The sequence below is a fragment of the Polyodon spathula genome, chromosome 30, assembly GCF_017654505.1.
Source record: "Polyodon spathula isolate WHYD16114869_AA chromosome 30, ASM1765450v1, whole genome shotgun sequence".
Lineage (NCBI taxonomy): Eukaryota > Metazoa > Chordata > Actinopteri > Acipenseriformes > Polyodontidae > Polyodon > Polyodon spathula.
The window spans coordinates 273,444-295,316 of record NC_054563.1 but is presented as its reverse complement, the minus strand read 5'-3'; the positions used below and the strand labels follow the sequence as shown (position 1 = coordinate 295,316).

General features: G+C 44.0%; 1 protein-coding gene across 1 annotated transcript; it reads right to left on the bottom strand.

Moving 5' to 3' along the window:
* Positions 1-362: 362 nt before the first annotated feature.
* umodl1 (uromodulin-like 1) lies at positions 363-21,828 on the bottom strand. Its single transcript, XM_041232571.1, has 19 exons — positions 20,780-21,828; positions 19,215-19,457; positions 18,279-18,440; positions 17,325-17,437; positions 16,714-16,847; positions 16,134-16,210; positions 15,937-16,044; positions 14,536-15,180; positions 13,794-14,051; positions 13,556-13,668; positions 12,582-12,801; positions 11,951-12,088; positions 10,726-10,863; positions 7,768-8,441; positions 4,845-4,990; positions 4,241-4,477; positions 3,787-3,946; positions 3,370-3,454; positions 363-1,482 (listed from the first exon to the last, which is right to left on the bottom strand). Exons 1-19 carry the CDS (start codon positions 20,853-20,855, stop codon positions 1,295-1,297), a joined length of 3,915 nt encoding a protein of 1,304 aa, XP_041088505.1. The 5' UTR covers positions 20,856-21,828; the 3' UTR covers positions 363-1,294.
* Positions 21,829-21,873: the final 45 nt, after the last annotated feature.

Genomic DNA, 21,873 nt, shown 5'->3' with positions numbered 1-21,873 from the left:
GTGTGCGTCGGTGGCTTCGTTTGCAGTTTAGTCGTAATCGATGCACTGTCTCTTGCTGTCGTCTTCGTCAGCATTTTTTTCATTCTTAAAGTAATAGTTCATAATAGAAGTTCCCAGTGCTCTTTCCATTGCTTTACAAGGACTACTAGTTCACTCAGACAGTTGTGTCATGTGACTAGTCAAGTGACTTAGCTTGCCTGTCAATTCTGCGAGTTCCCGCTCGACTGCAGCACTGATTACCATATCCGTGACACACCTACAATTCTAGAACTCCCTTCCAATACCTGGGACAACGACAAGATGAAAAAAACAACGAAATAAACACAATTACTGTGCAAGCAGCAGATCATTTAATTGCACTGACATGTTCCTTGGTAGCTATACAATCTAGTATCTCTTGTTTATTGCAGCGCACACACACACACACACACACACACACACACACACAGCAACTGGAGAAGACAGATAACATTCCATTTTGTAGAAACTAACAAGTGTATTGAAAAGACTAACAGGATAGTACATGTTTAATACCAACAATAACTCACAAATGTGTGGATCTTCACAGGACAGTTCTACAACATCTCTACAGAACCCAGACAACTCCTAGTGGAGGCTGTGGTCCAGGTATATTATATTAAAGCAGATACAGCAATTTAAAATAGAAAGGATATATTATTCAGTGGGTCTGTTCTTACAAATCAGCACACTGAATCTTTTATAATTCAATAACTTTTATTTACAATGACGGGGTCTCTTCAACAGATCTGAACACTAACTGAATAGTTTACAGGAAACAATCTTGCACACCTCTATTGCACTATGAGATATCATGTAAAGACAGCATCACAGTTCATCAATACCCCATTTTCAACAGGAGTGACAGCATTGTAAAGAGCACAAACATACCAGACATCCTGAAAGTATAGCATGCAAAGTGGCAGCTTCTCTTTGAATCTAGTATGCTACCAGGCATCCAGCAATGACCCAAGCATGCAAGAAAATTGAAGTGGGAAGAATCGGTGCTACATATGATAAAACAGAGGCACATGGAAGCAAAGACATTCCTATTATTAAAAGATGCACAATTCTCTGGACCTCCCCTTTAAGAACTGCAGCTCACAAACACAATGCAGAACCAGAGCTAAATCACACACTTTCACAAACACAATGCAGAACCAGAGCTAAATCACACACTTTCACAAACATCACTACATTGTCCAGTCGAGCCGCAAGCTGCATTTACATCCACCACACTGAACTTAGACAGGGACTTGCTGGACTGAAGAGGCGCTTAGGTATCGAAAACCTGGTAGGTGAAGTTCTCCTGGCTTGGCTTGATGCTGAAGTTGTAGTGCCCGACTCGTTTTCTATACTGGGACATGAGGACAGCCACCACTACCACCAGCAGGACACACAGGAACACGCCCAGAAGAATGAAGCCCATCTCATTATAGGGGTTAGAAGGGTTTTGGGCTGTCTCTGGGAGAAATAAAGCACAATGTTGCAGAACAGAGCTGGAGCTCGGCACATAAACCAGGACCAGGGGACGCTACTGGAAATGAGAGACAGACTTAGAGAAAAAGGGAGACATTTAAACAGAGAGAGGGGAGACAGGCTGAGAGAAGAAGGGAGACATTTAAACAGAGAGGGGAGGAGACAGGCTGAGAGAAAGGAGACATTTAAACAGAGAGTGGGGAGGGGATCCACTGGGTTATTAAATCACTGGGAACCTGTAATACCTGACTAGCCAAACATCAGTGTGCAAGCTGCTACCACAAAACCCTCCTGTGTGCTCCGGAGACAACTCAGAGAACATTCCTGGTTCCTAATGATATCTCCTGCTCTTAGATCTGTTTAAGCTCTTAGTTGTGTTGTACCTGCATTGTCAGTCTGCAAAAAGTAAATGCCCAGAGCAGTTTCTGTGTGCACAGACCATTCTGAAGAGACAGAGATGTACACAGACCATTCTGAAGAGACATAGGTGTACACAGACCATTCTGAAGAGACAGAGATGTGCACAGACCATTCTGAAGAGACAGAGGTGTGCACAGACCATTCTGAAGAGACAGAGGTGTATACAGACCATTCTGAAGAGACAGAGATGTGCACAGACCATTCTGAAGCGACAGAGATGTGCACAGACCATTCTGAAGCGACAGAGATGTGCACAGACCATTCTGAAGAGACAGAGGTGTGCACAGACCATTCTGAAGAGATAGAGGTGTGCACAGACCATTCTGAAGAGATAGAGGTGTGCACAGACCATTCTGAAGAGACAGAGGTGTGCACAGACCATTCTGAAGAGACAGAGGTGTGCACAGACCATTCTGAAGTGACAAAAGGTCTAACATAAAATAATTCCTTGGGAAAATGGTGTATGAACTGTACAGCAGGATGCCACTTGGGTGTTTGATAGTTTTATCTCCATGTTTGCTTTCCAGGAGAGCATGACTAAACAATATTTAGCACGTGTATTATGTTAGTATTGTGTTACTGAAGAATAAAGAAAGTTCCAGCTAGATAGACGGATAGACTGTGTGAAAGGGTGCTTTTGCAGGGGTGACGTCAGAACCAGGAACAGAAACCAAAACACGCTTTTGCTGGCGGGTGAAAACTGAGCTGTGGCGCTCAGTTTATTTGTTAAATAATAATACAAACAAAAAGAGTTTAAACAAAACACACAACACTGAAAATAAACAGCGCATTGGCCAAACAAACAGACGTGGAGGAACACTAAACAAGTACTGCGCTGGCACTTCCAGCTCGCTGTAGCGATTGCTATTGTTTTAAATCAACTCTCCTCTCTCTCTCTCACCCGTGCTCCACTCACCGAACACACAACCCTGAGTGAGTGAAAACATGCTGCTTTATGCAGCTGTACTGAGACTCGATTGCTAATCAATCATTCAATTGGAGTCGCGGTACAACTGCACGTGAATTAATAAAGTGCAATTCCCCGTGCTCACATATTATTACATTTTACCTGCACGTGAAGTGCTGTGCAATCCTCGTGCCTAAATACAAATTACACTTTATAACACTTGTGCTCATAATCCATATTATATCCCTTGTATTTTATACATAAACACCAACATTAACACACTACAGACAACATAAAACACTAATAAACACAAAGGGGCGGGACACTCCGCCACAGGCAGATAGATAGACAGATAGATAGACAGATACTTTTTTACTATCAGATAATTGTTATGATCTCCATATTCACTGTGCTATAAAGGCATTAATATGAACTCACTTTACTATATTGTTCTGAACCATATTTGTGCTAGTTTGTTAAGCAGGTGCTGCCTTGTTGACCTGAACAATGAAGGCTCTGTTTTGTTCTCCCTCAGATCTACCTACCAGTGGATGACTTATAGATCGGCCCCCACATCGCCTGGCCTATTTCAATTTGTGCTGAAGACCCAGAGGAACGCAGGTTACAGTTCTGTAAAGAAACAAACCATGTGAAATAAACAGAGAACTTCCTCTACCTTTGCACTTTCAAAATAGGGTCCATGGGCTTCCTCTCTAAACACGTCTGAGCCGCACTGCAGGTTTTTCTCATTTGAAAAGTAAAACCAAATGAATCTCTTATTTATTTCTGTTTAATTACATTTTGTATTAGATGTGTGTGTGTGTGTGTTTGTGTGTGTAGTGCTTTGAAATCCTTGTGACGAAAGGCGCTATAGAAATGTGTATTGTATTGCATTGCAGTGCAGTGCAGTGCAATGTATTGTACAGTACAGATCACAGGAGGTAAATGGCTGTATAACTCACAGGCTTGCAGGATGTGCCAGCAGACTCCAGGCAGACTCTCACGCGGCAGTGCAGGTATATAACACTCTGATCCACAAAGGAGAAGACCCGCAGGGAGACTCGGGCCCTGGTGGAGTTCCCGTTCTCTAACACTGTGGTGTAGGTGTCAGGGACAGGACAGCTGGGAACAAACGGAGACCGTGTTAGCCAAGGCTTCGGAAAGCTTACATTCCAGCCATTCCTGTTTCTTTGCTTCATTTCTATTACAGTTCATTACAAAAAAGGATCACTTTGGAAACCGTCACAAAACAAACTTACGTGAAACAAGCAGAAAAATAGCAGTTTGTTTCACATGCATTACTTTTCAATTAAAAACCCTGTTGCTGAAGTAGCCCTACTCACTATCAGGCACTAGAGTCATGCTTCCTGTAAGTACGCCTGCTTCATATAAAGTGTGTGATCTCGCCCAGTGTACCTGTTTCTCATAAACATGTGGGTTGTTGGGTCAGTGGAGCTGATGCTTGGGGTAGCCCAGCACTCGTGAAGGATGATTTTAACCTGCAGGCTGTCCAGATTGACTCCCACTTCGATCAAGACATCATCGTTGGGAGAAAGGGAGTAGTTTTTCGGAAGGGGTACGGTTCCGTTGAGAAGCTGAATGGTAGCCAAAAAACTCCCAGCTCCTTCAATGACCCCCTTGAGGTTTTCAATCCTTAAAACATAAATATTGAGACCATTATTATTATCATTATTATTATTATTATTATTATTATTATTATTATTCCATTTCAGCATGACCCCCTATATTGACGCGCTCTGTTCATTGAAATGATTTGGTCCTGAACAGCAAGTAAGCAATGCTGATTTGGTTGCAATGCTGTCATTAAATACAATGCTCGCTCTCTCGGAGAAGGTGATGGACAGTGGAATGAAGAATGAAAAGGAGCTGATCTTGCATTAGCTCAGTGCACTTCACATGTGTTGAAGGTGCTTGTATGAACCTCAATAGCCAGGGATTTGAACCCCACACTTTGAGGTAGACAGAATGAGAAGAGAAAGAGATTGGCAGAGCTCCTTACTCTGATGGGGTGTACCCAGTGGAAATGAGGAAATCGTTGCTGTATGTACATCTGACTGGCAGTTTAATGACAGTCTCTGGAAGCAGTGTTATGTTAGAGGCGTGAGTGTTGAACAGTGTGGTCTGCACTGTCATGTGACTGGTGTTCTGCAACAAAAGAACAAACACAATTAGTTACAGGATATCTGTCCTATTGGAATAGTGAGGGCTGCTGATAAACTTAATTACTGTCGGCATGACCTGACCGAGAATTACATGCGCTAATTATCAATTTGTGAAATACTGTATTACAGTGAAAACCTCTTAACAGAATCAATGGCTATTTTACTGCAATAAAAAATGACATTATCTTCGTCGTTCAATTAGTACAAAACCTGCCTGATTTATAAAATATTCAATATGAAATCACCCGTGCTATGTGTTCAATGGGAAGGTATACGCACATGTAATAACACTGTAATAACTGTATGAATGACTTTATAAAATATTCAATATGAAATCACCCACGCTATGTGTTCAATGGGAAGGTATACGCACATGTAATAACACTGTAATAACTGTATGAATGACTTTATAAAATATTCAATATGAAATCACCCACGCTATGTGTTCAATGGGAAGGTATACGCACATGTAATAACACTGTAATAACTGTATGAATGACTTTATAAAATATTCAATATGAAATCACCCGTGCTATGTGTTCAATGGGAAGGTATACGCACATGTAATAACACTGTAATAACTATATGAATGACTTTATAAAATATTCAATATGAATTCACCCACACTGTGTGTTCAATGGGGAGGTATACACGTGTGTAATAACATTGTAATAACAGGCAATCCACACAAAGCTGCTGATTGCACCGGTGTCTGCCGCTGCTATGCTGCTGTTTGCTTCAATACTTCTTGCACTGGCTTCTGATCTCAGTCTCGTTATTGTGTGATCCCTTCCTTGGTTCAACGCTCTACCCTTGGTTTTAGTAAACTGCTGATCCACTGCATTTGGTACTAAAGACAGGGGCTTCAGTGGACCTCTTTCAGGGCTTGACCAGACCCAATGCCACTTCATAAAGATATTTCTAACTCATGACCAAAACAATAAGATTTAAAAGCATTCATGGAATCTGCATCACAAGCTCTTTAACACAGCAAGGAGCACTTCATTAAGCACCTAAGAAAAATTTGGGAAAGAGAAAAGGCCATTCGACCCATTAAGGCTCACCCCTTGCTAGCACACAGTTCTACTCTTCTGGGTGGGGGAGGGGCTATTACTTACAGGACAACCAGATGATGACATCACTGTGTGGAATCCTTTGTGAAGAGGAGTGGCTTACATGTGATAACTGTGTGGAATCCTTTGTGAAGAGGAGTGGCTTACATGTGATAACTGTGTGGAATCCTTTGTGAAGAGGAGTGGCTTACATGTGATAACTGTGTGGAATCCTTTGTGAAGAGGAATGGCTTACATGTGATAACTGTGTGGAATCCTTTGTGAAGAGGAATGGCTTACATGTGATAACTGTGTGGAATCCTTTGTGAAGAGGAATGGCTTACATGTGATAACTGTGTGGAATCCTTTGTGAAGAGGAGTGGCTTACATGTGATAACTGTGTGGAATCCTTTGTGAAGAGGAATGGCTTACATGTGATAACTGTGTGGAATCCTTTGTGAAGAGGAATGGCTTACATGTGATAACTGTGTGGAATCCTTTGTGAAGAGGAATGGCTTACATGTGATAACTGTGTGGAATCCTTTGTGAAGAGGAGTGGCTTACATGTGATAACTGTGTGGAATCCTTTGTGAAGAGGAATGGCTTACATGTGATAACTGTGTGGAATCCTTTGTGAAGAGGAGTGGCTTACATGTGATAACTGTGTGGAATCCTTTGTGAAGAGGAATGGCTTACATGTGATAACTGTGTGGAATCCTTTGTGAAGAGGAATGGCTTACATGTGATAACTGTGTGGAATCCTTTGTGAAGAGGAATGGCTTACATGTGATAACTGTGTGGAATCCTTTGTGAAGAGGAATGGCTTACATGTGATAACTGTGTGGAATCCTTTGTGAAGAGGAATGGCTTACATGTGATAACTGTGTGGAATCCTTTGTGAAGAGGAGTGGCTTACATGTGATAACTGTGTGGAATCCTTTGTGAAGAGGAATGGCTTACATGTGATAACTGTGTGGAATCCTTTGTGAAGAGGAATGGCTTACATGTGATAACTGTGTGGAATCCTTTGTGAAGAGGAATGGCTTACATGTGATAACTGTGTGGAATCCTTTGTGAAGAGGAATGGCTTACATGTGATAACTGTGTGGAATCCTTTGTGAAGAGGAATGGCTTACATGTGATAACTGTGTGGAATCCTTTGTGAAGAGGAGTGGCTTACATGTGATAACTGTGTGGAATCCTTTGTGAAGAGGAGTGGCTTACATGTGATAACTGTGTGGAATCCTTTGTGAAGAGGAATGGCTTACATGTGATAACTGTGTGGAATCCTTTGTGAAGAGGAATGGCTTACATGTGATAACTGTGTGGAATCCTTTGTGAAGAGGAATGGCTTACATGTGATAACTGTGTGGAATCCTTTGTGAAGAGGAATGGCTTACATGTGATAACTGTGTGGAATCCTTTGTGAAGAGGAGTGGCTTACATGTGATAACTGTGTGGAATCCTTTGTGAAGAGGAGTGGCTTACATGTGATAACTGTGTGGAATCCTTTGTGAAGAGGAGTGGCTTACATGTGATAACTGTGTGGAATCCTTTGTGAAGAGGAATGGCTTACATGTGATAACTGTGTGGAATCCTTTGTGAAGAGGAATGGCTTACATGTGATAACTGTGTGGAATCCTTTGTGAAGAGGAATGGCTTACATGTGATAACTGTGTGGAATCCTTTGTGAAGAGGAATGGCTTACATGTAATAACTGTGTGGCACATTTCCCCCACACTGCGCTGAGCCAGACGTGTGTCTCATTGCTGCTGCTGGCGTTGCACTCCTCTGTGCCAAGGTACAGGGAGGACTCTGCAATGGACTTCCAGGCCAGAAAAGCTTTCTTCACACTGACTGTGATGTGCGGAACCCTGCAAGACACTGTGATGGCTTCAGTTAGAGGAATCACTGTGGTGCTTCCCTGGGTGTCCCGGGTCTCTTTCAATGCAGGCGTCTCAGACAGAGGCATCACTGTGGTGCTTCCCTGGGTGTCCAGGGTCTCTTTCAATGCAGGCGTCTCAGACAGAGGCATCACTGTGGTGCTTCCCTGGGTGTCCCGGGTCTCTTTCAATGCAGGCGTCTCAGACAGAGGCATCACTGTGGTGCTTCCCTGGGTGTCCAGGGTCTCTTTCAATGCAGGCGTCTCAGACAGAGGCATCACTGTGGTGCTTCCCTGGGTGTCCCGGGTCTCTTTCAATGCAGGCGTCTCAGACAGAGGCATCACTGTGGTGCTTCCCTGGGTGTCCCGGGTCTCTTTCAATGCAGGCGTCACAGACAGAGGCATCACTGTGGTGCTTCCCTGGGTGTCCAGGGTCTCTTTCAATGCAGGCGTCTCAGACAGTGAGGAGCTGGGGGCTGGGGTACTCCCCGACTCCAATACTGTGGAGGAAACAGAAACAGAACTAATGATAGCAACCATTTTGCTTCTGTTGTTATTTTAGTGGAATTGTGGCTTGAGTAACATTCAGTTTATCTTGCGCTTTGTCTGCTGTGATCAATGCAATACCTGCCCACTGTCTGCTGTGAACAATGCAATACCTGCCCACTGTCTGCTGTGATCAATGCAATACCTGCCCACTGTCTGCTGTGATCAATGCAATACCTGCCCACTGTCTGCTGTGAGCAATGCAATACCTGCATGCTGTCTGCTGTGATCAATGCAATACCTGCCCACTGTCTGCTGTGAGCAATGCAATACCTGCCCATCGTCTGCTGTGATCAATGCAATACCTGCCCACCGACTGCTGTGATCTATGCAATACCCGCCCACCGTCCGCTGTGATCAATGCAATACCTGCCCGCTGTCCGCTGTGATCAATGCAATACCTGCCCGCTGTGATCAATGCAATACCTGCCCGCTGTCCGCTGTGAGCAATGCAATACCTGCCCGCTGTCTGCTGTGAGCAGTGCAATACCTGCCCGCTGTCCGCTGTGATCAATGCAATACCTGCCCGCTGTGATCAATGCAATACCTGCCCGCTGTCCGCTGTGAGCAATGCAATACCTGCCCGCTGTCCGCTGCGATCAATGCAATACCTGCCCGCTGTGATCAATGCAATACCTGCCCGCTGTCCGCTGTGAGCAGTGCAATACCTGCCCGCTGTCCGCTGTGAGCAATGCAATACCTGCCCGCTGTCCGCTGTGAGCAATGCAATACCTGCCCGCTGTCCGCTGTGATCAATGCAATACCTGCACGCTGTCCGCTGTGAGCAATGCAATACCTGCCCACTGTCTGCTGTGAGCAATGCAAAACCTGCCCACTGTCTGCTATGAGCAATGCAATACCTGCACGTTGTCTGCTGTGAGCAATGCAATACCTGCCCACTGTCTGCTGTGATAAATGCAATACCTGCACGCTGTCCGCTGTGAGCAATGCAATACCTGCCCGCTGTCTGCTGTGAGCAATGCAATACCTGCACGCTGTCCGCTGTGAGCAATGCAATACCTGCCCACTGTCTGCTGTGATCAATGCAATACCTGCACGCTGTCCGCTGTGAGCAATGCAATACCTGCCCGCTGTCTGCTGTGAGCAATGCAATACCTGCACGCTGTCTGCTGTGAGCAGTGCAATACCTGCACGCTGTCTGCTGTGAGCAATGCAATACCTGCACGCTGTCTGCTGTGAGCAATGCAATACCTGCACGCTGTCTGCTGTGAGCAATGCAATGCCTGCACGCTGTCTGCTGTGATCAATGCAATACCTGCACGCTGTCTGCTGTGATCAATGCAATACCTGCCCACTGTCTGCTGTGAGCAATGCAATACCTGCACACTGTCTGCCTGGGTAACTGGGGTCAGTGTTATTGAATCAGCTGTACCCTCCTGGGAAGCTGTGATACATTGAGTTTGGATGGCAGGTGTTGATATCAGATGCACATGCGTTTATGTCTGAATAGTAAACATTTTGCACATCAAGAGACAAAAGTGCACAGAAGAGGGAACTCAGGTGAGATCAGTACAATCCAGTACAATCTACAACAGACCACCTTTAAAGGTGATATTCATGAGACCCCCCCTTAAAAATAATATTCATGCATGTTTTCAACAGCAGTCACGGGCAGTTTTGAGAACTCCTAACCTGTAGATCAGGGCTTCTCAGACTCGGTCCTGGGGACCCCCTGTGGCTGCTGGTTTTTGTTTTAACCGAGCTCTCAATTACTTAACTAGACCGTTAATTGAACTGCTAATTTGCTTAATTAGACCTTTTTACTTGTTTTCAGCTCTTAAACAGTTGCAGTTCAAGTTACTTGTCAGATGTTATAGCTCACTTGAAATATGCAAAACTGTTCAAGAGCAGAAAACAAGTAAAAAGGTCTAATTAAGCAAATTATCCGTTCAGTTAAGGGTCTAGTTCAGTAATTGAGAGCTCGGTTGGAATGAAAACCAGCAGCCGCAGGGGGTCCCCAGGACCGAGTTTGAGAAGCCCTGCTGTAGATGTTTTGTTTAGAGTTTGGGTTGACATCGTGGGGCTAGTCTTACTGGGTTTGACACCCTGTTTCATTTTAATGTCTTAACACTTGTCTAGCGTATAATTCCTCAGAAGCACCTTGGTATGTATCAGGGCAGTGCTGCACACTGTCAGACTGATATCAGCAGCTTCACCAGGACAGGTCATGTACCCACATTACAGTGACAGAGCCTGTGCAACAATGATCACTATCACCTGCACAGTGCCTGCCTGGGTTCCTGGGGTCTGTGTCTCTGAACCCATTGTGACACGAGCAGCTGTATCCTCCAATGGTGTTCTGGCATGATGCATTCATGTTGCAGGTCGTGTTGCCACTTTCACATTCATCTATATCTGGAAAAAACAAAACAAAACAGCAAATCCAAGGCTGAGGCGGGCGATTGTTTCATGCCAAAACATAAACTACACTTAGCCAAATGAGCTGGAGAAAAAAAGCATTTGAATTCTCTTTCCTCCAAATTCCAGAGTCAATTGCGAGTCTACTTTTTATCGTCCTTTGCAGTCCTATTCAAATGTATTGTTTATTTTTTTCTTACTCGAAACCAATATAAAACAGGAAGAGGCAAGCTCAGAGCTCACTGCTTTGCTTATTATAACAGCAACTACACAGCTTTCGTTTATAGTTCAAAGTTATAACTATTATAACACATGCTGCACACGGCATTTCCCAGATAGAATTTCCATTAATTTGAGAGTCAAACACAAAGCCGCTATGACACATAGAAAGACGCGTGAAACATTTCCACTATTCAAATGACTTGATTCATGCGAGAAGAGCAGCTCTCTGTCAGACTGCTGTTTTACAACAATCCACGTACATGGTACCTCTTGTTAGCACTACCGTCGTTTCCACTCTATGTTGAAAGCCCTGCGGCTCTTTGCTTGTTCTTGTCCAATTCACCCCAGTGCTTTTGCTGCAATCAGACTACAGCAATGGCCAAACACTTTCCAGAATTTTAATATTGAGAAAAAAACAAACAAAAAAAACAACTGTATGAAGATAATTCTGATATTTCATTGATCATGTAATCAAAGAAACTAGAGAAATGATAGATCGCAAACGTTTATTGGAAGCCACAATAGTACTGTATGGCATGCTAGATTTGGAAATATCTATATATATTGCTTTATGTTATGATGTTGGCAATCATGTTTCTTAATGCCGTTACTTAAATGTATGTGTAAAATGGGTGGTTTCCTTTCTGTACTATAGAGAGTAAGGTTCATTATATGCTAACTAGCCTATGGTATTATACGTCATACACTGGGTTTAGAAGATAGAGCAACAGTGTGTGAAGTCAGGCAGAAGCACCTTGATCATACACTAGGCATTTTAACAAAGTTCATAAAACAAGAATTTCGAATGCGTGCCGCCATGATCACATGACAAAGACCCTGTAAACAGCAGGGAGCCCTTTACCATGGCAGCTCCGCCCCGGGCGCGATGGGTTTATGTCTGTGAAGGTGTCTCTGCAGTGGCAGCTGTACGATCCCCATGTGTTGACACAGGAGGCGTGAGGAGAGCAGTCATCCTCCCCAGCAGAGCACTCATCAAAATCTGTGGATGTGAAAGAATCACTTTCAATTACAGAAGCCGTGTCCCCCTTCCTCAATTAAAATGACATTTCAAATCAATAAAATAAATAATGCATTGGTAATTTGCAGACTGAATTAAGAGCCCATCAAATGAATGGCAAGTGTACACAATCATATGTTGATAATGACACACTTCAGTTATTCACATCTGTCAAACACTGATCTACACGTGCATTTGATTTTGCAGGGTGGACCATGCCTGTCGCGGCTCTGCTGGTTTTAATGTCAATTTGCAGGTCACTTGGGTGGTCTGCGGTTCAGCCGCACACTGTAGCTTCATAATACCGACTGAATAAAGGGTCTCGCTCCGGGAAAACAATATCCAGAGGGGGTCCTTCAGCGTGCGGACTAGGAGCCGTGAAACACAAGGAAACTTTCATGCAATTTTAAAACTACTTTTAAGGAAGTTAGTGGACTTGAAGTCCACAACATTATTGAAAAGAAAAAGACCTTACCCTTTATACTTGTGCTGTTGCTGTCGATGGCGTAGAGGGAGCTGCTCTGCAGCGATGTGAGCAGAGCCGAGGACACGTTCTGGATCCTGTTGTGCAGGGCTGCTGTGAACACGACCATGAAGTGCACCTTCACACTGCCGCTGCTCACACTGGTGATCACAAGCCTCACCTCTCCAGAGCTCAGCAGGGCGAGGGTGTCCTCAGGCAAGGATTTCAGGATCTGTTGAAGAATGCAAACTTCAGCTTGCATTGCAAAGTGTGAGCTGCTGTGAGCACGCCACCGATTCACTATACACACCCAGACACTGTCATCAGTACAACTATAGATCACCAAAAAGGCATGAGCGTGGCCTCTTTTATAATATTTTGTTAAACCTAAACATAGTCGAAATAGGGAGCACACCCCCTTGAAAAGCAGTGCTTGCACTGTGCAATCTGGAAACCCACTAAAACACCTCCTGTGTAAGATTGAGGTACTCCGCACTGCTGGAGGCAGCCCTACCTCCATCTGGATCTCCTGTGTAAGATTGAGGTACTCCGCACTGCTGGAGGCAGCCCTACCTCCATCTGGATCTCCTGTGTAAGATTGAGGTACTCCACACTGCTGGAGGCAGCCCTACCTCCATCTGGATCTCCTGTGAAAGATTGAGGTACTCCTCACTGCTGGAGGCAGCCCTACCTCCATCTGGATTTCCTGTGTAAGATTGAGGTACTGCGCACTGCTGGAAGCAGCCCTACCTCCATCTGGATCTCCTGTGTAAGATTGAGGTACTGCGCACTGTTGGAAGCAGCCCTACCTCCATCTGGATCTCCTGTGTAAGACTGAGGTACTCCGCTCTGCTGGAGGCAGCCCTACCTCCATCTGGATCTCCTGTGTAAGATTGATGTACTCCTCACTGCTGGAGGCAGCCCTACCTCCATCTGGACTTCCTGTGTAAGATTGAGGTACTCCTCACTGCTGGAGGCAGCCCTACCTCCATCTGGATCTCCTGTGTAAGGTTGAGGTACTCCGCACTGCTGCTGTTGCTCAAGGCCTCAGTAAACTGCAGGTTTGTTATCCTTGCTGTTCCTTCCAGCACTTCAGCAGCTGTGGAAGGTAGGCATTGGGAAACAAGTGAGACTTTTAGCTTGTGAGTAGTCTTGAGTTGTAATGGTCTTTTGTTTCTCTTTCCGCACGGCCCTAAGTATATGGTTCCCAAAAACCCTCCTTACCGGTTCTGACCTCCTGTAGGGTCACGCTTTCTCTTCCACAGAGCTTGACTACAACCCACACAGTGTACAGCTGACCCGCCACCAGCCCTGCCACTGCCCAGCCCGGCTCCCTGGTCTCAACTGATTGCAGCTCCACTGCGCCCTGCAGCAACTTCACCTGGAAGCTGGCATTAAAGTGGGAATCATCCACCGACCAGCTGACATAGAAACCCAAACTGGTGACGTTGAGAACAACCAGGTTTTTCACTGGAGAAGGATCTGCAAGCGAAGGAAAGATAAAGAAATACAAAGCAACATACACACAGAAATTTACTGTCTGAAGTTATAGCTTTGTTAATTGTGCCTTGTATGGTTTACTGTGTGTGAACAACCCTAACTAATTATTAAATGGGAAAGTAAATGACAATTAAGAGCGTATCGATTAATTAACCATTTCTTTACATTCTTTATATATATATACACACACACACACACACACACACACTGTATATTGTATCATAACAGGTGTGTATCGACAATATAGTGTGTTTTGCAGTTGGCATGAATAAAAACTCCCAAACTCATTACATTTTTGTCTTTTAGGAAAATGGTCCATCATTAAACGATCATTGGATCTTATTATCAGGACTATCAGGACCGTGTTTCATGATGCATATCTTATCGTGACATGCATATTGTGATAGACATCGTATCGTGACACTAGTGCTCCGTTACACCCCTGTTGATAACAGAAGGGACTTACAGCAAGCAATGGTTGTTGCCAGAGGAAGAGGAATGGAGGAGGACCACGTGGAAAGATCCGGGCTGCTGGTCGTGGCTGGGAGAGCAGTCGTTATCCAGGATGGGTTCGTATGAGGGGAATCTGTGGAAACTTTAGTAAAATTTAAAACTGTGGAATTCGTAGAGTCTAAACCAGTGGCTGTGGATTGCATCAGGTGGGGGCTGGTTGCAACTGTGGGGCTGGGAGTAGCTGTAGAATTTCGCATCCAGTCTCCAGGCATCATGCTGATGGTTGAGAACGCATTGCAAAGAGCGCCCCCTAGTGCGCAGCTAACGGGCTGGACTGTGCTTGTGATACCCTCCTCTGCAATGTTGTGAGTGGAGACTGTGCTGTTGAGCTGTGAAGTGGCAGCAGTGTCAGTAAGATCAGCTGTCACGTTGTTTTGCCTCTGAGTCGTGATGGTTGAAGTGATCGGTGGCAGGCCTGTCGTTGTGCCAAATGGTTCCATGGCTCTGGTGGGAGGCGAGTGTGTGGTGGTGCTGCCTTCTATCACCACGTGGAAATCTGGAACTCCTGTGGTGTTTCTTTGTGTCCATGAAGCTGGAGCAGTGGTATTCTCCTGCAGTGTGCTGCTGTTTGAACTCCCAGTCCCAGTATTCAGATCAGCTGGAAAAACAACGGCAGATAAAGCAAGCTTGCAGATTTCAAGTTAGCAATAACATGTTACAAGTAACTTGAACGCTGCAACTTTTTACAAGCTGAGAACAATCAAAAAGGTCTAATTAAGCAAATGATTAGTTCAATGAGGGGTCTAGTTAAGTAAAGGAGAGCTCAGTTTGAATAAAAGCCAGAAGACACAGGGGCTCTCCAGGAGCAGGGTCGGGAAGCCCTGGCTGTAAGGCAAGGCTTGCAGTGCATTAAGGCTTGCATTGAAAACAGCTGGAAACACAGGGAGCTGCTGTGCCACCAAGACATGAACCCCACTGGCCTAATGATTTTACATGCTGCAAAGTCAACATGCCTTGAATTAATGATATTGCCTTACACAAGAGGCCAGTAAAGCATGGTGTCGCAGCAACTGTAATGAGATCACACTAATGTATAAAACCAGGGCAGCATCACCGGTCATACACCAGCAGGGGTGGCTAATCACGCTCCTGGGGTCATTCCACTCCTGCTCTTTGTTCCAACCCTGTTCTAAATTGTTTCAATGAACCAATGAAACCTCCAGCCAGACCCTGAAGTCGTTCATGATCTCATTTTACCTGTTAAACCAGGAGTGGAATGGCCCGTCGCGACCATGATTGGACACCCCTGTAGTACAGTTTGTGCTATGACAAATGTGCCATAGGAGATAGTTTATGTAGCATTGCAAAGACACGCTTGCAGCTGTCCTTACATTGCGATGGCACGTGGTCTAACCTGTGCACTCTGTTCCATTTCTGTCAAGGGTTGTATTAATGAATCCAGGACCACACGAGCAATCATAGGATCCCTCCGCACTGAAGCAAAGCGAGCATTGGTCCACATCTAGGACAACGATAAATCAGGAAACAATGAGCCAGTCAAAAATATATTTTTATTTGTACTGATGAATCAAGATGAAACTGCCCACTCACCTTGAACTTCCACGTGGCAGACCTCCTCAATGTTCCTCACGATGAGCTCCAGTTCAGAAGAGATGTTTTTATTTGTACTGATGAATCAAGATGAAACTGCCCGCTCACCTTGAACTTCCACGTGGCAGACCTCCTCAATGTCCCTCACAATGAGCTCCAGTTCAGAAGAGATGTTTTTATTTGTACTGATGAATCAAGATGAAACTGCCCACTCACCTTGAACTTCCACGTGGCAGACCTCCTCAATGTCCCTCACAATGAGCTCCAGTTCAGAAGAGATGTTTTTATTTGCACTGATGAATCAAGATGAAACTGCCCACTCACCTTGAACTTCCACATGGCAGACCTCCTCAATGTCCCTCACAATGAGCTCCAGTTCAGAAGAGATGTTTTTATTTGTACTGATGAATCAAGATGAAACTGACCACTCACCTTGAACTTCCACGTGGCAGACCTCCTCAATGTCCCTCACGATGAGCTCCAGTTCAGAAGAGATGTTTTTATTTGTACTGATGAATCAAGATGAAACTGACCACTCACCTTGAACTTCCACGTGGCAGACCTCCTCAATGTTCCTCACGATGAGCTCCAGTTCAGAAGAGATGTTTTTATTTGTACTGATGAATCAAGATGAAACTGCTCACCTTGAACTTCCACGTGGCAGACCTCCTCAATGTTCCTCACGATGAGCTCCAGTTCAGAAGAGATGTTTTCCTTTGAGAAGAGGAGATGTCTTGAAGTTTCCCACACGGTAGGAGTGAATATAATACACAGAGGAGTCCAGGGAACTCAGCGCACCAGTGACCTTTACAAACAAACAGAGACCCTTGTCACAGAATCACCCCCTTGCTTTAGTCAAGCTATACTGAGACATGCACACTCACAGGGCTTTCTTCAATAGTTCAAACGATATGCAGATTGTTCCCTGCCTTGCATTAATAGGTAACACTTGAAGTGCCTCTAATTACTGTGTATTTACATAGTAGTTACATAGTAAATAAATGTGTTCGTACACATAATTCCAGTGTTATTACACACAGTTACAATTAAATTAATATCTACAACTTTCTGAACGATATATGTAAGTGCTCAATTGTATCAGAAAAGGGATAGGGTTAGGGGTTAGGGGTTAGGGGTTAGACTAAGCTCTCCTTTTAAACCAAAGATATGAAACAACAACAAGATACTCACCACAGAGTGCAGAAGCCTGCTGTGATTGAGCAGCCCTTTGTCCAGAGAATCAAGTTCTGCAAAATTCATCTTCACTGTAACCGTCGCATTGTAAAACCAATGACCCTCTGCAACTGGGAACAGAATCATTCAGTGGTTTAGGAGAAAAATACATCCCATGTGAAAAAGCGCTTAGAGGAGTGCCCATGCAAAGCATTAGCGATGAAGGGCTCCACTGCACAGAACGTGCATTGAGCAGCTTTTATCAGGACACTGCATTGTTGGGTGGTCCTTGTATTTGTCTTGTTATGGATGGTTTGTCAGAGGGTGTTACTGAATGTTATGTTTTGTATGTGTGTAACATTGTAAAGCATTGGGAATGATCTAGAACATTAGAACAATTTCTTTTTCTGAAAGCTGAAGAAACACCCATTGAAGTTACAACGCTTGAACAAAGAAGGAGTAGTCTTGAGGTTTTCTTTCTTCTCTCTGGTGAATGAAAAACATTATTGTAACACGCATATGAGAAATGAACCAATCAGGGAGGAGGACTTGTGAAAATTCCAGTGAATCCTCTCCAGTGTGTATCGTGTGTATAGAACACAGGGCAAGTGTTTTTGTGATTTGTAACAAGTTAATACAGCATGTCTAGGGTGTCAGTTATTATAACAGTAACCATTGTGCACAGTTTGAGCAGAGACACTAACTGCACGAGATGACATCTCTTACACAGCAGTGTGCACATCCAGCACAACACCCATTGCTTGTGCATATCAATCAAACCACTGTTATAATAATAAGAGGCACCCTTTACACACACAGCATATCCACTCAAATCGTGCCAGTAACATTTCGGAGTAAAAGCCTTTATGAATTCCCCCTCCTGCAGTCCAAGGGAGTTTTACTCATGCTTAAGCAATCTGTGAACGAGCCCCAGGATTTCAAATCAATTGTGCCGCTCTCCTGATAGCTCACCTGCGCAGACTGGAGACACACACAGGGCCATCCCATTGACCCGGCAGCACTTCTGCAGCCCTGGACAGTGTATGTCCCATGCACAGCTCTGGTTGGACAATGCTACTTGATGTTCAGGGCAGGTGCCTGGTTTAGAAGTGAATTCCTCTGCTCTGTTTAAAGCTGTGTGAAACAAAAGACAGATGAGTAAGCAATGTATGAGGTGCAGAGGAGGCTGGAAGGGTTAACTCTCAGTTTAGCCCACATTACAAAACCATGACAATAATTCTTCACAATACGAAGCGCGGGGCAGCGTGCTTGATACGCGTGGGTGCTCAGGTCAGGACTGCAGGGCTGTGAGGGAGGGACAGCTCCTTCTTGACTGTCAACACCCCTCCTCTTTCACTGGCACTGACTTTATAAGCACTCAATAAACAAAGCGCAATGTATCATTCCTTGTACCACAGCGCCTCTCTGTGGCTCTTTTTAGTATTGCCGGTACACGATTAATTTCATACTCCACAGTGAATTGGGATTTGTGACGCATGGGAGATTCAGAAAGCAATACGCTTGGATAAAGCTGCTCAAAACAAAATACCCATCATACAAGAAGAACAAAAAGAAGCATTGTCTGCAGAAAGCTAACTGTAGGGATGCAAGTCCCTGGACTGTTTGAAGTACTGCACAAAGGACATCTAGGAAACTGACAAAACAGTGAATTTCTGTACAAATGCTGATGCTTGTATTGGCCTAGTACCCACACTATTTCCTGACTGTTCAAAGACAATATTGTTTTTATTTCTTTTTTTAATAGTGCGCTGCATTCGATATATAAAATGGTCTCTCATTTTTAAATACTGATGCAATGTGAACTTGTTTTTTTTTAAAGGCACGCTGCAGGTTTATATCATGCCAGTGTGCTGATGAGTCCGGCTGTGCGATGGTGTTCATACTCACGCAGAGCACAGTAGCTGCCGACCTGCTCGTACCCCTCGCAGCAGGCAGGGCTGTGCTTCATGATCTTGGTCTCCACGATGCGGTACGCTGTTCTGTATTGAGTCTTCAGACAGTTCTTCCAAGGTAGCCAGCCCCCGCAGGACGACCTCTCGGTGTGGGAGGTCTGATAGGCCACCACCTTGGATACAGTCTTTGTCACAGTTTGGGGGCACAGGTGATAGCCAGTTAAAGAAAGATCATATCCTGAAACACACAGACGCGTTTCTAGATCACTGTGGAAAATGAAATTCTCACATCCTGAGGTTTTCATGCAGGAAGGTCTATAAAGGATACACATGAGTTTTCATGCATCTCCCCTCCCCTCCCCTTTCCTCCGTCTCTCCAAATAAACACACACAGTATAAAATAGATACACAGAGAGGAAACTTCAAATAAACACACGCAGTATAAAATAGATACACAGAGAGGAAACTCCAAATAAACACACGCAGTATAAAATAGATACACAGAGAGGAAACTTCAAATAAACACACACAGTATAAAATAGATACACAGAGAGGAAACTCCAAATAAACACACACAGTATAAAATAGATACACAGAGAGGAAACTCCAAATAAACACACACAGTATAAAATAGATACACAGAGAGGAAACTCCAAATAAACACACACAGTATAAAATAGATACACAGAGAGGAAACTTCAAATAAACACACGCAGTATAAAATAGATACACAGAGAGGAAACTTCAAATAAACACACACAGTATAAAATAGACACACAGAGAGGAAACTTCAAATAAACACACACAGTATAAAATAGACACACAGAGAGGAAACTCCAAATAAACACACACAGTATAAAATAGATACACAGAGAGGAAACTTCAAATAAACACACGCAGTATAAAATAGATACACAGAGAGGAAACTCCAAATAAACACACACAGTATAAAATAGATACACAGAGAGGAAACTCCAAATAAACACACACAGTATAAAATAGATACACAGAGAGGAAACTCCAAATAAACACACACAGTATAAAATAGATACACAGAGAGGAAACTCCAAATAAACACACACAGTATAAAATAGATACACAGAGAGGAAACTTCAAATAAACACACACAGTATAAAATAGATACACAGCCAGGAAAGTGATGTGCGTAGTGACTGAAGGGAATACAAACTAACCTTTACAGTGAACAAGAACTGTTATTAATAGATTTAGGTTTCACGGGCATTATTATAGAATCATAGTACCTATGAAGACATGCATTACCACAACAGGACAGTAATCCATTATTTTAAAGGACTTTCATAGTCTGTCTTCAATGTCATTGCATATTTATAATAATAAATAGGACGCGATCAATGCTAACAGGAGAGTGTCAGTTTATACAAGCGTTTCTTTCCAGTGGGTTTGAATAGCAGCTTGTCTGTATTGTTCTTGGTGTTGCAGGATTTCCACACAAGTCGTTTCTTCATTTGCTGAATTGTTGTATATTGTTTAATGCGAATGCATTCAGAAGAGGGTGCTGCTCACAAGTGCTTTACTTACCTGTGAACAAGGTGTTGTGGCCCCTGGTCTCTCCCGTAAACAGCAGAATCAGCGCAATCCTGGAGATCCAGCTCATGGTGCTTTTGGTCAGTATAGCAGCTCTGGTCTTGCCTGGCACTCTGATCAGATCCCAGTCTGTCCTCCCTTTTCCTTTCCCTTCCAGATCATTGAGGTGCAGCGGCTTCACCAGGCAGGATCCTCTGGGAATTCCACCCCTGCAATCCCAGAGCTGTGTGATCCTGCCCTCCGCACACACACCTGCTGCACACAGCCTCGTCACTCTTTCACCCAGAGCTCTGTGTGTGTGTGACTGTGTGTGTGTGTGTGTGCATGTTCTGCCTGCCTGCTCGATATCACAAACATCACTCCCCTCTCAATCCTCTAAAGACATTATTTTCTACAGCAGTTATATGTATAACTGTATACAGTAAATGAGTCTTTATTAACAAGTTCACAGGGTGTGTAATATGTACTGAACTCATTGAGCCCTGTCAAGCGTTTACTTCATTAGTAACGCTGGGACCATTTCAACAGAATAAACCTCTCTGCTGAGCTGTAATAGCAACACTGTTCTGCAGAAAGCATGCTTTCAAAGAGCCATCGATGACTGCACTCTGGGGACCGGGCAGCACAGGGACACTCTCCCTTCATAAAATGTCAGCTGTGATACCCTAGAGAAGAGACGCTGCTGTACAGTATGAGGCAAAGCAAAGCGTGTGGCACAGAATGACTGAGAACACTCAGGAAGATTGTAGTGTTCCAAGCCTAGCTGGTGGATTCTGATATTCCAGTTAAACAGAGTCCAGTGTTCCAAGCGTAGCTACATAAAAATGCAAACAAAAAGTAAACCACGTAACCATTACTGCAGCCCCCTAAAAAACACAAGCACAGATCAGGGGTTTGGAGAATAACTAGTGAGGGGACATCTACCACGATGCATCCCAGTGTTAGCAGATACAGCATTAGTAATAAGAAAATAGAAATTGACTCTGACAGTCACTACATTTTTGCAGCTTATCAGCATCATCTAATATATTAGAATTAGAATAATTAGAAACCAAAGATTGAATGTTTTTCTGTTTGTTACTTATATA

Bases quoted from the DNA above. Each gene is read 5' to 3' on its own strand.
- umodl1 (XM_041232571.1), bottom strand. From the start codon at position 20,855: ATGAGCTGGATCTCCAGGATTGCGCTGATTCTGCTGTTTACGGGAGAG. The intron at 19,458-20,779 runs GTAAGTAAAGCA...TGTGTGTTTCAG, and splicing joins CCACAACACCTTGTTCACAG to GATATGATCTTTCTTTAACT. The intron at 4,991-7,767 runs GTAAGCCATTCC...CTTTTGTTGCAG, and splicing joins GTGCCACACAGTTATTACAT to AACACCAGTCACATGACAGT.